Source organism: Drosophila tropicalis, unplaced genomic scaffold, assembly GCF_018151085.1.
Source record: "Drosophila tropicalis isolate 14030-0801.00 unplaced genomic scaffold, ASM1815108v1 contig_158, whole genome shotgun sequence".
NCBI classification, from domain to species: Eukaryota; Metazoa; Arthropoda; class Insecta; order Diptera; family Drosophilidae; genus Drosophila; species Drosophila tropicalis.
The window spans coordinates 645,799-660,623 of NW_027172602.1; the positions used below are offsets into that span (position 1 = coordinate 645,799).

Here is a 14,825-nt window from a genome sequence, read left to right on the forward strand (position 1 = left end):
CTCTCTCATCACTAATTCATAAGAATTCACTTTAATAATAAACAACAACTCAAATCATGGTGAACAAAACAATACGTTAATATTTATATATATATATTTTTAATGTACAATAAATGCGTTCCCTTTAAGACAATAAATGGGGTATTTAAAAATAAGTTTGCCTACAATAATAAAAAAAAAAAAAATGTGGATTCATTTATGAATTCGTTTTAAGACTTTCTGTCCAACTAATAGCTGGCTGCCCAGGAACATTTATCCCAAAAATTCGTCTGAGTTTGAATGTGATCCAGCAGTATTGAAGACAAATGGCATAGCTTGTTTAGTTATGTGCAAAAGTTATATATATATATATATATATATATATATATATATATGGTATGTATAATCATGATTCTATTCGAAATATAAAATAATTAAAAATATAATTAAACAAATGAAATAAAAAGCTGATCATTGGCCTTTGTACATAAATAAATGTATGAAACTTAATTCTATAAAAATATTGCATATTAAATTCCACATATATCTACAGCTAACAGCTATAAAAAAACACACACACATATAAGAAATGAAGAGAAAATTAAGTGATTGCTTTATCACTTGATAATTATCTCAGCTGGCGGCAAAATATTATCACCGTGAAGACAATACCAAATGCTGGAATACCAAATGGTTCGATCTACCCACTCACTGCCCGCCAGAACATGACCAATAAATGGAGCATCGCGTGATCTAAGACATGTGAAAGGAGAGAAACATTAGAGAATACTCAAGAGAATAACCCAGTTAAATTTACCTCATTATCTGCGACTGAGTGCGCTCCACAAATGTAATGGCCCAACTCCAAGGGAAATCGCGCTTTCGTTCACAACCCAAATACGCCGTAGAACTATGCAAGAAGATCTCACGGACTATGGTGGTTTTGTCGTTCTTATCCTTCTTGGACACAACAATTTTACCATCGCGCAATTCGCATTGGAATGTTTTAAAGGCCTTTGTTCGATAGTCGGCGAAACGTAGCTCCTTGCCCGGTGTGACTGTAGCCAAATTTTTCACAGCACGTTGCACTTCACGCAACATTTCAATCGGTCGAACCATTAGATAATTATGCTTGCGATCCTCTTCTGGCCAATACGACCAATTGAGTATAACATCAAACACTTTGGCATCATGATGTAGAGGTCGCTCCAGGCTATCATTCAATATGACCTCATAGAGCGTTAGCTGATGAGTGGGCAGTTTCATTTTACTAGAATATTCACGGCACAGTTCGTAGGCAGTTTTGGTGGGTGAAATTGTTGCATTCACTTGCGTCTTTTCCTGTTATTTCGAATAAAATCAACAAGATTTATAATATTCAATTGAGTAGCCAAAGCCAAGTCAAACACTCACCTCTGTGGTATTATCGGGATTCGGATTGAGACTAATCCAAATTTTAATATCTCCTGATTGCTTTACAGCATCTTTAAGTGTCTCCGCTGCGGCATAATACTTTTGCAGGCATGCCAGCATGGCCTGCTCACGTTTCTAGAATAACAGACGACAAAAATATAGCAAATGGCGACAAAAACAAACAAATATAATTACAATTTCATCGGCACTGCAGGGAAACAGATTCTTGTAAAGGAATATCAGATCACTAAGCACATCGGCCTCCTTCTGTGAATAGATGAGCTCATCGGTCTGAAACAAAACAAAATAAAAGTTATTAAGTTATAATGGAGATGCATATGGAGAAGTCGGTGTGGCGGGTGGACGCACCTTTTTAGCTAGCAATGTTGGTCCCCATATCATGGTTAAATTTTGTACACTCATCTTATTTTTGGCCTGCTGCGAGCTAATGAATACCAGATGACCCACAATCCGACGCAATGTCTCGTGCTCAATGGTCGAGAGACGTGCCAAAAGTTCTTTGTAGATAGGTATCTTTTCGGTGGCCACGGCCAATTCGGTTACAAAGACAAAGCTGTCGGTTAGCTTGCCCAGCAATCGCTCTGGCAAATCCCGCATGAAACGTTTCAGCACATTGGCCACATCGTGCTCGTTGTACTCATTTCGTGTGATCTCGACATTAAAGGCATCCGCTCGAAAGGCGGTCATCAATTTGTGCATAGAATTCTCTGATCCAGACTTGCGATAAATTCCCTCAGACATGGAGCCATGAATATAGACAAAGTTAATACACTTATCCACTATAACCGGAACATCGTAACGTGTCAATTGTTGATCGGCCAGCGAGAAGCTATTATTATGGGCCACCTCTCGAATGATATGTCGCCAGATTTTCGTCTCGCGTGCCGAACTCATGATCATATAAACCGAATAGGGTGGACAGTCTATCATAAGCATTGGTCCGCTTTCCACATGAAGATTATCAATAGAGTCATCGCTCTCCTTAAGCACTAAATATGTATAAATTATTAATATACTGGTTTAACAAATTAATGTTTTTAGGGTCACTCCTCACCTATGCAACGCGCCTTTCTCAAGTCCATTTTCTCAACATTTCCATTCGATTCGCTGACAAAGATTAAGCGACGCTGACTCTTGCGCAATACCAACCAAGTGCCGCTCCATTCAGAAGTAATCGAATTCTGCAAATATTTCAAAATTAAAGACTCAATCCTTTCGAAGCGAATGTAAAATTTACCTTTAGATAACACCAGCCAGCTCTGTAATAATGACAAGTATATTTAACGGGCAAACTATTGGTCAGACTCTCAAGGATCTTTTGCATCCAGACGCCTCGTTCGGACTCCTTGCCCACACCATAGAGATGAGCCACCCGCTGTTGCTTCACGTTACCCGATGCATTGCTGGTCATGACCAAATTCGGATTGGAGGACATATTATCGCTGCCACTGCCATTCTTTGGCTGCGATGTGGTAATCTCAAAGCAATAGAAATGCGTTGCACTATCCGTGACGCGGCTATTGCTAACACATTGGACCGTAGTGATGGTGTCCAAGGGAATAGATTCTCTAGCCGTTTTCATCTCTTGATCGAGATAAGTCTGAAACTGTCGCTCTCTGAGGATTGCCTTCCGATTCTGCATCTCTTTGAGTATGTCTTCGACAACACCGGACGGAAACCGCACCAGAGGACCCTCGTAGCGGACCAGCAGAGGCGATAGACTGGGCCGTGGAACCATTTGTAGGGCCACCTTCACATCCGATTGCCGCTGGGCTCCTGCCTTAAAACTGGTTCGCCGCTTCATGGCATCCATGCGAAATTTCACATTCGAAATAGCGTTCATTGTCTGACGGATTCGCGAGCTGAGTGTAAACCGATTTTCGTTTGATGATGCTGATGGTTGCTGAACTCCGGCTGCTGCTCCTGCGGAGCCGGACGTGGGAGAATTTCCACCAATGGCTTCTAGATAAGTAGGCGGACTATCACCTTCGATCTGTGCCTTTGTGGCTGTTGCCGTAGATGTGGATGATCCGGTAGCAGTTACTGTGTCGCCTACAAACCAATTAGTGCGATGTCGTGAGGGCGCCGATAAGTCAACAACAGTTGTTCCCCCAGCTGCCGATTTGTCTTCCACTCGACTGAGGAATGGCTTAGCTCGCTGCTCCAGCTGTTCATCCTCATCCAATTCCTCCATACTGTCACTCAATAGATGGGCATTTTGATGGACTATTTGAGGAAGATTTGGTGAAGAAGATATGCAAACGGAGCTAGTTGGTTCCTCCTCGGAAGTGCACATGCTAACATCATCCTGCTCTCGCTTCAATGATCCATAGGTATCCTCCTCGAGCAGATGTTCGAGCAGAAGTAGCTCGTTGCTCTTGTTGGAACGAGCTAGAGTGGAGGATTTGCTCATCAGGGGATCAAACTCTTCAATCAGATCTTGTGGTGGCCCTCCAGCCCAACCACCAACTGCTCCATCATTGCTGTCCAATTCGCCATCTTCGTTTATGCAGCTCAACTCAGGCTGGGGGATTAACAGGTTGCCGGGCGCCACTGTGGCCATTTCAAAGAGTTTGCCGTAGGTGGCCTCCTGATTGACATAGACGGGCTCAGGTGAGGAGGATTCACCATCCTCACCACCGGACTCGTTACCATCCTCGCCATAGAACTCCCATGAGTCACTTCGCTCTGGCTTGGGAGCACGAGCCTCTTCGGCCGTAATGTTTGCCTTAATTAGCAGAGACTCTTCCCGTTCGGCCAGCTCTGCAGCCCGATTCAGTTCTTGCAGTTCAGTTGAAGTGGCCACCTGCGGACGCCTCAGTTGTATGTGCTCGTAGTTCTTTCGACGTTTCTGGCGGGCCGGCGGCTGCACTGCAGCAGCCTGCAGACGTATATGTTCCGGTTGCTGAGACAATCTAGGCGCCGGGAATGTGGGCATGGGCAGTCCAGGTGACTCATCGCCATTGCAGGAAGATGAACCGCTCACAGAATCAACCAGGGCTCGTGGCTGGCCCTTATTACGCAGTTGGACGACTTGAGCGGCCTCCTGTGCCAGATTGCGGGCCATCGGTGCAGAGCGCGGGGGCGATGGTCGTACCTTCAAAGCTTCATCGTAGCTGGGAGGTTGTCCGCTGCCCAAGGACTTTGGCACCTCATAGGTGCCACTGTCTTCAGCTGCCTGCTGCTCCTTGGTCTCGCTAAGATCGGCCAAAGCTGCATTACGATTTAACGGACTAGAGAACTGAATCGTATTGAAGACATCCGTATTGGGCATTGTCTGACGTCGCTCCATATCCAATTCCAGTGACCTCTCCGCCACATCTGCGTCTGTATCTTTGCCATCTCGTGATCCCTTTCCCAATGTGAAATTCGAACCAAAACGTTTGCCCGCATGCTTCAACCGGACTCCAGCATCCGAACTGAGATTACTAAGCGCCTCTGTTGAGCTCTTCAGATTCCTGTCCAAGCGCTTCTTGGCTCCTTTCGCTTTCACAGTCAGACGTTCGCCTATGGCTTCGCCCAGCAGTTTCGATGTGGTTCCCAGGGAGCGCAATAGATTGCTATAGGGGAGATTGAAAAGAATTCCACATTATTAAATTTGATATCAACTCACAATACCCACAACCTAGCGGTTAGTCAAGAAGAAGGAGGAAAAGATCCCAGTTTTATTTCTAAAAATAAATGTTAATGTTCATCCAACACAAAATCTACTACATATACCGAGTCCCGAGGATAAACTATTCAAACATTATTTATTACACTTTGTCATTGATCTTGAAAAATGTTGAAACTATTTTTAAACACTCCTTCGAAAGTAGCGGAAGTTCAACTCTCTATAATTAGAGTACGAGACGCGTCTGCAATGCAAATGTGATCCAGAACCAAAAAAATAGGGAAACATTTCCGTTTCTAATAATAGAGCACAGATCAAACGTGAGCGGGAAAGTGGGGGAGGGGTGCATGATTTATATAGTGAAATGGAAAAGGAAATAAATGTAAAGTACAAACGGGGCAGAAAAACAGCTGAATGAAAATTCCAAAACGAAATATTTTTACTCCAAGTTTAAGTTCTTGAATCCTATCAAACACTAAAAGAAGATACAGATATCTTTTTAAATTTTTCAGTTTATAATCATCTGAATGATAAACATGTCCAGCCGATTTGATCATATAAGTTTCAGGAAAACTGGATTTTCTTTTCCAAATATGGGCCTGTAGCAATCTAAAAACTGGATCAAGTTGGAACCAAGTGCGAGTTTTTGAAACTTTTACATAGATATGTTAAAACCACTCTGCTTATATAGTAATATTAAAAATCCACAAAATATAAGTATATTAAGATTTTAAATCAAATTTACTTTCTTGAAGCCAAAAACCAAAAAGGAATAATCATGCCATTATAGTCTACAGGAAAATTCCAAAACCAATATGAAAAATTTTAAATCCCTTTATGAGTGGTGCCTCAGGTGGGTGTGTGTGTGTGCAACCATAACCACAATTAGAGGGTTGGGGTAAAGGGATATTTTATGTTTAGCTACCTGATAATAGTGTAATAAAATTTGTAGCATTTTTTTTTTTTGTTTTTCTTTGGGTTAGGAGTTTCAAGGTTAAGAACCCATGAGAAGGGAATTTCTTTTGTGTGTGCCAAAATAATTTGTATGTATGTATATACAATAGAAAAATAAGAAGAATAAGAAACAATTTTAAGTGGGGAATAGAGAATGTGACGAAAGTTTACTTGTCATTGTTGGCTGATTGGTCCGCAGACTGTTCGGAGGAGTGCTCAGAGGAGGATTTCGCCCCATCCACTGAGTCACAGTCAGATTCGTGATCTTGATCATGATCTATATCCAATTGTTGTTGATCATGCTCATCCATATCTAGTACGTACCCGGGTGATGGTGATTTATATTTGCCACTCTTCTGTGAGCTCTCACTGCAATTGAGTGAACCGTTCGAAGTGTAACGCGACTGAACCCCATCCTCATCCTCCCCACCATCCACATCCACATCCAGATCATCGCCCACGTGTGCTGCAGTGTTGGCACTTGTTGTCGAAAACTCACTGGATATGGAATAACGTTGTTCACGCGCTCTTCTCGATTCCAATTGTACATTTAGGGTTTTTGGGGGCACCAAAGGAGCTGTTCGCAGAGGACTTCTCGTTGCACTGGCTCCAGCTCCATCCACATTCACATCTTGTCCTGCAGTTCGTTGACGTGGCGCTGGTTTTGGTGTGGCATAGATTGGCTGCACTGCAATTCCATTATCAACATTCTCATTGGCATCTGGACTATAGATCGGTTGTAATAATTGCTCGTGTTCATTTTGTTGTTGGGATTTTAGGAGTAATTTATGATGACTACTTGTGGCCAATTGCTTGTCTTGGCAATTGTCGTGTAAATTTTCTGCATCAATATTTAATTTCTTATTCAAATTGGTATTAATCTTTGTGTCGTTGTTGTTATTGTTGTTGTTGTTTTGGCTTCTTAATTCGATATTCTCATAGTTGGAAGGTGTCAACTCCGGGTATAAACGACGTGGAGCCGGCACGGGTCGTGCCTGTATGCCGGCTGCCTGCTCCATGCCAAAACTGTAAAGAAACACAACCAGAGAGAGATGGAGATTAGGATAGGATTTTCAAATAGGCCAAGCCAAAGGTAAGGACAATAAATCCAGCTGACCTTAAATTGGAATATGTACCTAAAGCCAAGGTCAAGATAGGGGTTGCTGTTATTACCTAAAAAACGGTTATACCTGTTGATTTCTTCAACTGAGCCACCTAACATCAGGTAGTCATACCTTCGTTCAGGTCAGAATTCCTTCGTTTTTGTTTGTATATATTTGCCAATTCTTGCCAAAATTGCACACATTTCACTTGATCACTGAAGCAATAACATGTCCGCATCAGCGTTTCTAACAATTGCCACATTTTACACGTTTGTGAAATTCTTGGTGAACTTTTGGCAGCTATTGGTGAACAAATTGAATAGCATCATCTCAAAGGACACAATCACTCAAGAAACAAAACAACAAACCATGGAGCAAGAGCAACAGCAGCAACACAAGAAGCAGGAATATGCAAAAATCGAACTACTCCATCAGATGCTAGTGAGGCAACATTTAGAGCAGTTGGAACAGCATCGTCTCATACGTTTGGCCAATTCGAGAAGACGCAGCAATCCGACAATGTGCCGACAGTAATTATACAATCTAATCTAATTATATAAACTAATTTAAGTAGCAATTATGCAAATATTAGCTATATGTATGTATGTATGTAAATTGTATATAGACAAAACAAAACTTAACAAATTGACGAAATTCAATTTTGAACGCAAGGCAAAATAAAATAGAAAACAAGGTGAAAATTAAAGACACGTGTTTACTTCCTTTCATTAAAAAAAAAATCAGCAAACGATTGAACATAATTGCCGACACTTTTGCTTTCACTTTCAAGATACATAAAGAGAGAGAGAGAGAGAAAGGAAAGAAAATCAAAATGAAGCTTCAATCGATCCACAATTTTCTAGGGTTTTCGAAAGCCTATGATATATACATATATGATCAATATACACATAAATAGAGATGAATCTGAGTAATATATTTAAACGATCAAGATGTAAATGAGTAAAACAGTAAAACAATGATTCTATGAACTTCTCAAAGAGTCCACAACTGATTAGATCATAAGTTTTAAATTGATTAGATCAACAAATTAATTTGTTATTGAAAACCTTTGTTTTGCACAGTGCACTTCCATTTAAAGTCCAATAACATACGTATCTGTATGGATTTGTCCACTTTTACTTTCTTCTTTTGCATTTCCGCCTGCTTATTTGTTTGTTTGTTTGTGTCTGTTGCAAGTTCTCTGAACTTTTCAACTCTCAACAATGCCAACGGCCAGCCGATGGATGTCTCCGCCTCAATTTGTTGTACGCTTAAGTGGGCACCCAGTCCCCCACTACACGACTTAAAACATGAGAATACTCTGTGTGTTTCTGGTTTTAACTTGAACTCCTTCTATTACTTGGCATGCTTAGTGATTTTGTTTATAAAATGTTTTAATGAACTTGTTGTTGTTGTCGTTGTTGTCCATTCTCTTCATTGATTGAATGTTCATGAATCATATAATCAGTGTTTGCTCTCTCTTTCTCTTACTGGACGTGGTGCACATGCTCAAATGACTATTTACAAGGAATATATATGTATGTATATTGTGTAGAATATATATGGCTATAGCTAGGCGTCGATGATTAATCGGAAAACTGCGTTACGCTCTCTTAAACACGAACACAAGGCAAAGTGAATCAATCGTATATGAATAAAATATATATACACATATAGTTAGTTTACCAGATACAGATATCGTTTTATATTTATAGTGCAGACGCCGAGGCGAAAGTCGAGATAACACAGTGACTCTTGGTAACTGTGTACAGGAATCTGCGGTTTATACATTTCATGAATATGTCAGTCCCTTGAGTTTTCCCATTCTTTATCATTCTTATTTTCAGTCCCTAATAGATTATAAGCATAGATTCCATAAAATCCTGCAGAAAGTAGAGATAAAACCACTTTTGCGAAAGTGCAAATATTTATATAATGGCTAATCATAAGGATCTCTCATCAATCTATCAATCAATATACAGTCATAACAGAAATATAGGACCACTTTATTTGTCATTCTTTAAATCTAATTTTCAAAGCTTTTAACCAGTTTTAGTTTGTTCATTTATAGCTTTAAGTTGGGTCATCTTAATGACAAAATGATAAACCACTGGCTTAATCCAACACGGTTCTAAGGTAACATTATTCGCCGAAGTTTGTATACCCTTGCAGTTTTTTTTGTTACTCTTTCAACTGTACATCATCAATGTAAAAAAGGGTTTGTCTAATCATTAACAACTTCTTGAAAGTGAACATAATTAAATTTAAGGGCAACCGTGTGAGGGGTAACGAAGCTCATGATACGTGACTTTGCTGTTTGTATAGGAGCTATATGATATAGTGGTCCGATAAGGTTGAATCAGAGATATACAACCTGTGCAGTATATACAAAACTACATGCAAGGTTTCCAGCTCTATAGCTCCTACGGTCTAGAAGGAGGCTACTTTATATGGTCGGAGATGCTGACCCAAATGAATGTACCCTTTTTGCAAGAGTATAAAAATCCCGAATAATGGGAAATAATAAGTCGTGTAAATCTGCGGGGGAGGTCATTACGAAATATTGCACATGTGGTGAATACTTGGGGGAAAATGAGGGTAATCTTCCATAGGTAAAACGATTATTTACCTCTCAAAGAGGTAGAGGTAGGGCAGCGACCCAATTGAAATCTAATCAGTTTTGTCTCTTGTGATGGCCGAAATATATTTTGGCACACTATGTCGTATATAATAATAAAAATAAAAAAGTAAAGTTTCCTCGGTGTTTGCGATTATCTACATGATGTTTTTGTACTATAATTACCAACAAACATACATATACATTAGTGCAGATTTCATTGGTCTGAATCATTTCAATATTATTATTATTATTGTCTGGCAAGGCCATTGTCCGGTTGTCGAGGTTCTCTTTGTAATCAGTGAGAAAAATAAGAATGGGCTCCATTACATTTTAATGTGACAGAATATATTCGCGATGAATCGGATTCAGTTTTCAGTTCGCTTCGATGAATGATACTTTACTGCGAGTCTTATCGGACTCCAACTATAGTTATTAGCCCAACGCAAATGTTTACCAAATGTCAATTAACTGAAACAGAATGTATATACATACATATATACAAACACTGTGATCACGGGTCCATATTTTTTCACAATATGCACAATATATGAGTACAAATTTGTGAGTATGTACATAGGTTTGTACATATTTATATTTATTCTGGCCAGAATTTGTGCTGAACAAAGCAAAATTTGAAGCAATATGAAAACCAGATATGTGCATTTATTTAATATTTTGAATCATTAACAAAACCAAAGTAGTCAGATCAAAGTTCTTTAGATTCTAGACTCGATTTATTAGGTTAAAATTGTTGTTAAGCTCCAAATTTGTACTTTTTGAATTCGAATTAGACTCGAATATTAACAATTTAAAAGCGAATTGAGCTGACAACTTTAAAAGGGAAACAATTTACAAATTAAATCTTACAAATGGAATCGGAATCATTGATATAGGATGCTCCTCAATCTGTTTCATAACAAATAATGTAACAGTCGAACTTATAAAGTCTATAGTTTCAGTATTACAAGTAAGTTAGTTGGTTAGATGGTCATATTAACATTGGATCTTTATGTGCAGATTTGCTGGGTTTCTTTTAGTTAGAAGCCCCGACTATGTAATTGGCTCTTCTCTCTCGCTAATTGCCCATTGGCATTGACAGCACAAACAAAAATTTTTCATTGTCATTTGAAATATCATCTCTGTTTGGAAACATATAGCCGACGCGACTTTTTCATACGCTATTCACACAAAATAATGTACATACGTATGTAGGTATGTACAAGCCGCCAATTGAAGCAGTTTTATAACGCATCAGTGGGGACTTGAGTGATTCATCCAAACACTTGTTGTTCTCTCCACCCTCGCAATCGCCCTCTTTCTCTTTTTTTATTGTTTATTTTTTTAATATTTGTGCCAATTGCAGCATTTCCCTTCACATGGACCATGTGAATCATTTTGATATGGCTTTAATGTTTATGCTTGGCCATTGAAATGGAAAGATATCGAAATATATATGTACACACATACACATCTGCATAGAGCTGAACTTTATTCAGATATGGCTGCATCTTTTGAATACATTAATTAAGAACCGGAGTGTACAGAAAAATTTGATAAGTTTTCATTTTTTATTCACTCTTCAACTTCATTTTCAGGATACTCTTTGTGGGTGCGTGTACATAAATAATAATGTGTATAAGTGTTATCCTTTATGAAGCATGAACTAAACATGTAGTTAATTAGTCGACTATTGAAATGAATGATTTTGATTACAATCTCAGCACTTGTATGTATTCAATTTAAGTATTTATTGGATTTATTATATCTCTGAATGTCTCTAGCATCAATTTAAATACAATCTCAATTGCATTCATCACTTGTTTGGCTCAGTGTATTAAAAACGATGAGACACCATCAGAGTATTTCTTTTTTTCTTTCTATAATGCAAGCAGTACTTACTGTAAATACTCCTGTTCTTATGTGACATTGGCTAGAGAGAATGTGAGTACCGTTGAAGTGCTCAACAGAATGTTGCCATGGCCCCAATTACAGTGTCCAACATACATGAGTTTCATTCACACCCAAAAATGAAACTTGACATTCAGTAACCAAATGCCAAAACTCTAGTTTTTCTTGGCCATTTGACGGAATAGCTAAACTAGACCAACCTTAAAATTTACCTAACGATTTATGTAATAGATCCCACCATATTTGAAAAGACCGGGTGAAATGCGTTAGCACAATTATTACACAAACATTTCTTTCTTTACATAGTGAAAATGTGAATTGTTGAGAAAAGTTACCACAAATCAGAGGCAGATTTATGTGACATGTGGGCCCAAAGATGCTTAGATTGCTACCAATAATCAAACAGATGAAACCAAGTAAAAAAATTATGGAAATATTCAAAAACTATTCACAGTGGGTTGAATCTAGGAATGAATAATTGACTTATCTATTGAAATATTAACATTATTTTAAGTACGTAGCAGTTTACTACTGAATAAAAGACTTATTCATTTGAATAATTTAATATTCTGAAATTAACCACTTAATTTTTGAGTTTAGTTTTGGGCTACCTCCACCCGCAATGCGGCCATGTGTTAAGCAAGAGTTGATTGCCAAGTTGTTTGACAACTTTTTTTTCTTGTCATAGTTTCCATCGATTTGTACGACGAGGCAGACGCGAAACACTTTGCGATGCGTTGCGCCTGCGCGGAGGGGGGTAAGATGGAATACTAGGGCAAAGCTTGATTAGCCGATAAAGAATTATGTACACACACAAACTTTTCATTCGTTCTGGGCTTGTCCAGACGGCAACGGTGGAACCAGTTCATGGAATCGTTAAGGCGAGGGCTAGTTCAATAGATAGCGGGGCTTTAGTATGGAGTCTTTACTGTAACATCCGCTGATTTGCAAGATAGTCACAAATTTTAAGGAAATTGCTATTTGAACGATCACAGGTTGGCGATTATATGAGCACTTCAAATGCGTATATGAAGCCTCTTGAACTGCATAGCACTTTAGATTATGCTTAGCTTATTTACTTATGAGAAACCCTCGTAAAATGTTAATTAAATAAATACTTTTGAAACCTAAAACTTAGGTTCCTTGCTAAGTTGATTAAATAATTTAACTTTTTGATTTTTTGGCCAAGGAAAGTTGAAACTTTAAACCCAAACAAAAATAAGAATGTATGCCAGCAAAAACAACAACAACAATGAAAATTTCAGCAACCTAATATGTTTATAATTGTTTAAATTGCCCAAAAACAACAACAACGACAACAACAAAAGATACGTTTCAAAAAAGCACCCAAAAAAGTGAGAACCACACAATTTGGCCCAGGGAGACAACAACCACATGAGGTGTGTGTGAGAAGACAGCTGACTCTTTTGTTGTGCCATTTTGGCGAGTGTGTCATAACGGTTAAACGATTCTCTTGCCCCATTGTGCCCCCCGCCAGTTCATTGCGAAAATTAGACCAAAGAGCTGTTAGAAAAATGTGAACAAGTGCAGCACAAAATAAAGATTGACACTAGAGCGAATCCAAAAAAATATATATACATACATACATACATATATCTACAAATATAATTTTTTTTTTAAATTTCTCAAGAGTAAAGTCATCACCCACTTGAATGCATTTTTCACTAATTAATAATTTAAAACCAGTTGAACGTATTCAAACATATTGCCAGATGAAAATAACAAAATAAACAAATGAGTATTTTTATTTGAAAACAAAACGAAAATTAGAATAATTTTAATTATTTTTGCCAAACAAAAACAAAACTCGTAAGTATGCTTAAACTTTACAACTTCACCCATAATCATTATTTTGAAGTTACAAAAATTAAGATTATTATTTCTTCAACGTGTAAAATGAAATAATAAAATCTAATTGCAATAGTTTTATGTAATATGAAACTTAAATGTTGCTAAAGGTAAAAAATTTATTCAATTCACATTCGTTCACTTTTTAATTCATTACTTTGAAAGAAAAAGATGGCCCCAAAGGAACGATAACCCGGCCACGAAAAGGTTCATAGATCAAGATTAATAGATCTTTCAACTAAAAGCAAATTAGAATTCAAAGATTGTCGAGAAAACACAAAAAACAAAAAAAAAACAAACAAAAAACAAAGAATGCAATTTTCAAGTGAATAGAGTTAGACCGGACCCGCATTCTATAGATAAGAAAAAAGCCGCAAAAGCAAAATTTCAAACGTATTGCAAAGATATCAATGGCAAGAAAGAGAACGAAAACGTAGAGAGAGAGCGGCAAAAAGAAAGATAGAGAGAGAGATTAATTGAGAGATAGCCAAATAAGTTGTTGTTGTGGTTGCTGCTTTTTTTGTATTGATTGATATTCATGAGATACTTTTACCTTTCGCTTTCACATCTGAACAATAACAATTATCGAAAAACAAAAAGAAAAATTTAAATGGAGAGTTTTAATGTCAAGTCGAGTCGTTTGGCGGAATAAACTCTTTTTAGCTAGATAATTACAGTTGCTCTTTTTAAGTGAACAATTTTATTTATTTATGGTTTCCCGAATGATTCATTTCTACATACTACACACACACATACACAGGCAACTATCAAACACACACAAAAGACACAAAAGCAGACACTGAGTTCTGTTTATCAATGTGAAATGCGAGATCGTTTCAATGTAGTAAAATATGCTGGTAGAATAACCGTAAGGGAGTGGTAAAAAGTTGGTGGGGTGCAGCATTATTTACTATGTATCTTTAAAACACCACAAAATAAAAAAAAACATATATATACATATGTATATAGATATTAATCTTTGATGCATACGTACTTAGCACTTGTCACTAATGCAGCAACAACTATGCGTATTAGTTAATAGTTGTTGGAAAATCATGACCGCAGCAAAGACAACAATAACAATAACAACAGGTTGTTCAGTTCTTTGTTTCAACTTCTGCACATACAAATGTGTATACACTTATAGGCAAACATGCATTTGTATTTATAAATATATATTCACAATTAAACAACGTATTTTGCATACATAAATAACTTGCACTTAAAAATAATTGCACATTTTTTGAATATTATTTTGTTTGTATATATATAAATTTTTTTTTTTTGAATTTTAACTTGATTCGGTTTTTTTCTTCATGTCTCGAACGATCGCACAACCGAAGTC

At 37.7% G+C, this 14,825-nt stretch overlaps 1 protein-coding gene across 3 annotated transcripts; it reads right to left on the reverse strand.

Moving 5' to 3' along the window:
- Positions 1–54: 54 nt before the first annotated feature.
- On the reverse strand, positions 55–14,662 carry RhoGAP15B (RhoGAP_ARAP and RA_ARAPs domain-containing protein RhoGAP15B). 3 transcript variants are annotated; one of them, XM_068303405.1, is made up of 9 exons: positions 14,475–14,662; positions 6,152–7,006; positions 2,651–4,973; positions 2,468–2,594; positions 1,762–2,402; positions 1,588–1,683; positions 1,393–1,527; positions 797–1,320; positions 55–732 (listed from the first exon to the last, which is right to left on the reverse strand). In XM_068303405.1, the coding sequence occupies exons 2-9, from the start codon at positions 6,997–6,999 to the stop codon at positions 597–599; spliced, it is 4,830 nt and encodes a 1,609-aa protein (XP_068159506.1). In that variant the 5' UTR covers positions 7,000–7,006; positions 14,475–14,662; the 3' UTR covers positions 55–596. The 3 variants fall into 3 exon arrangements, with proteins under 3 accessions (XP_068159506.1, XP_068159508.1, XP_068159507.1); XM_068303407.1 differs by having other exon boundaries at positions 6,305–7,006; positions 14,475–14,657; XM_068303406.1 differs by lacking the exon at positions 14,475–14,662 and adding an exon at positions 7,154–7,210.
- Positions 14,663–14,825: the final 163 nt, after the last annotated feature.

Coding starts and splice junctions, on each gene's coding strand:
- RhoGAP15B (XM_068303405.1), bottom strand. CDS start 6,999: ATGGAGCAGGCAGCCGGCATACAGGCACGACCCGTGCCGGCTCCACGT. Junction 1,684..1,761: donor CAACATTGCTAGCTAAAAAG/GTGCGTCCACCC, acceptor GTTTTGTTTCAG/ACCGATGAGCTCATCTATTC. Junction 1,321..1,392: donor ATCCCGATAATACCACAGAG/GTGAGTGTTTGA, acceptor TCGAAATAACAG/GAAAAGACGCAAGTGAATGC.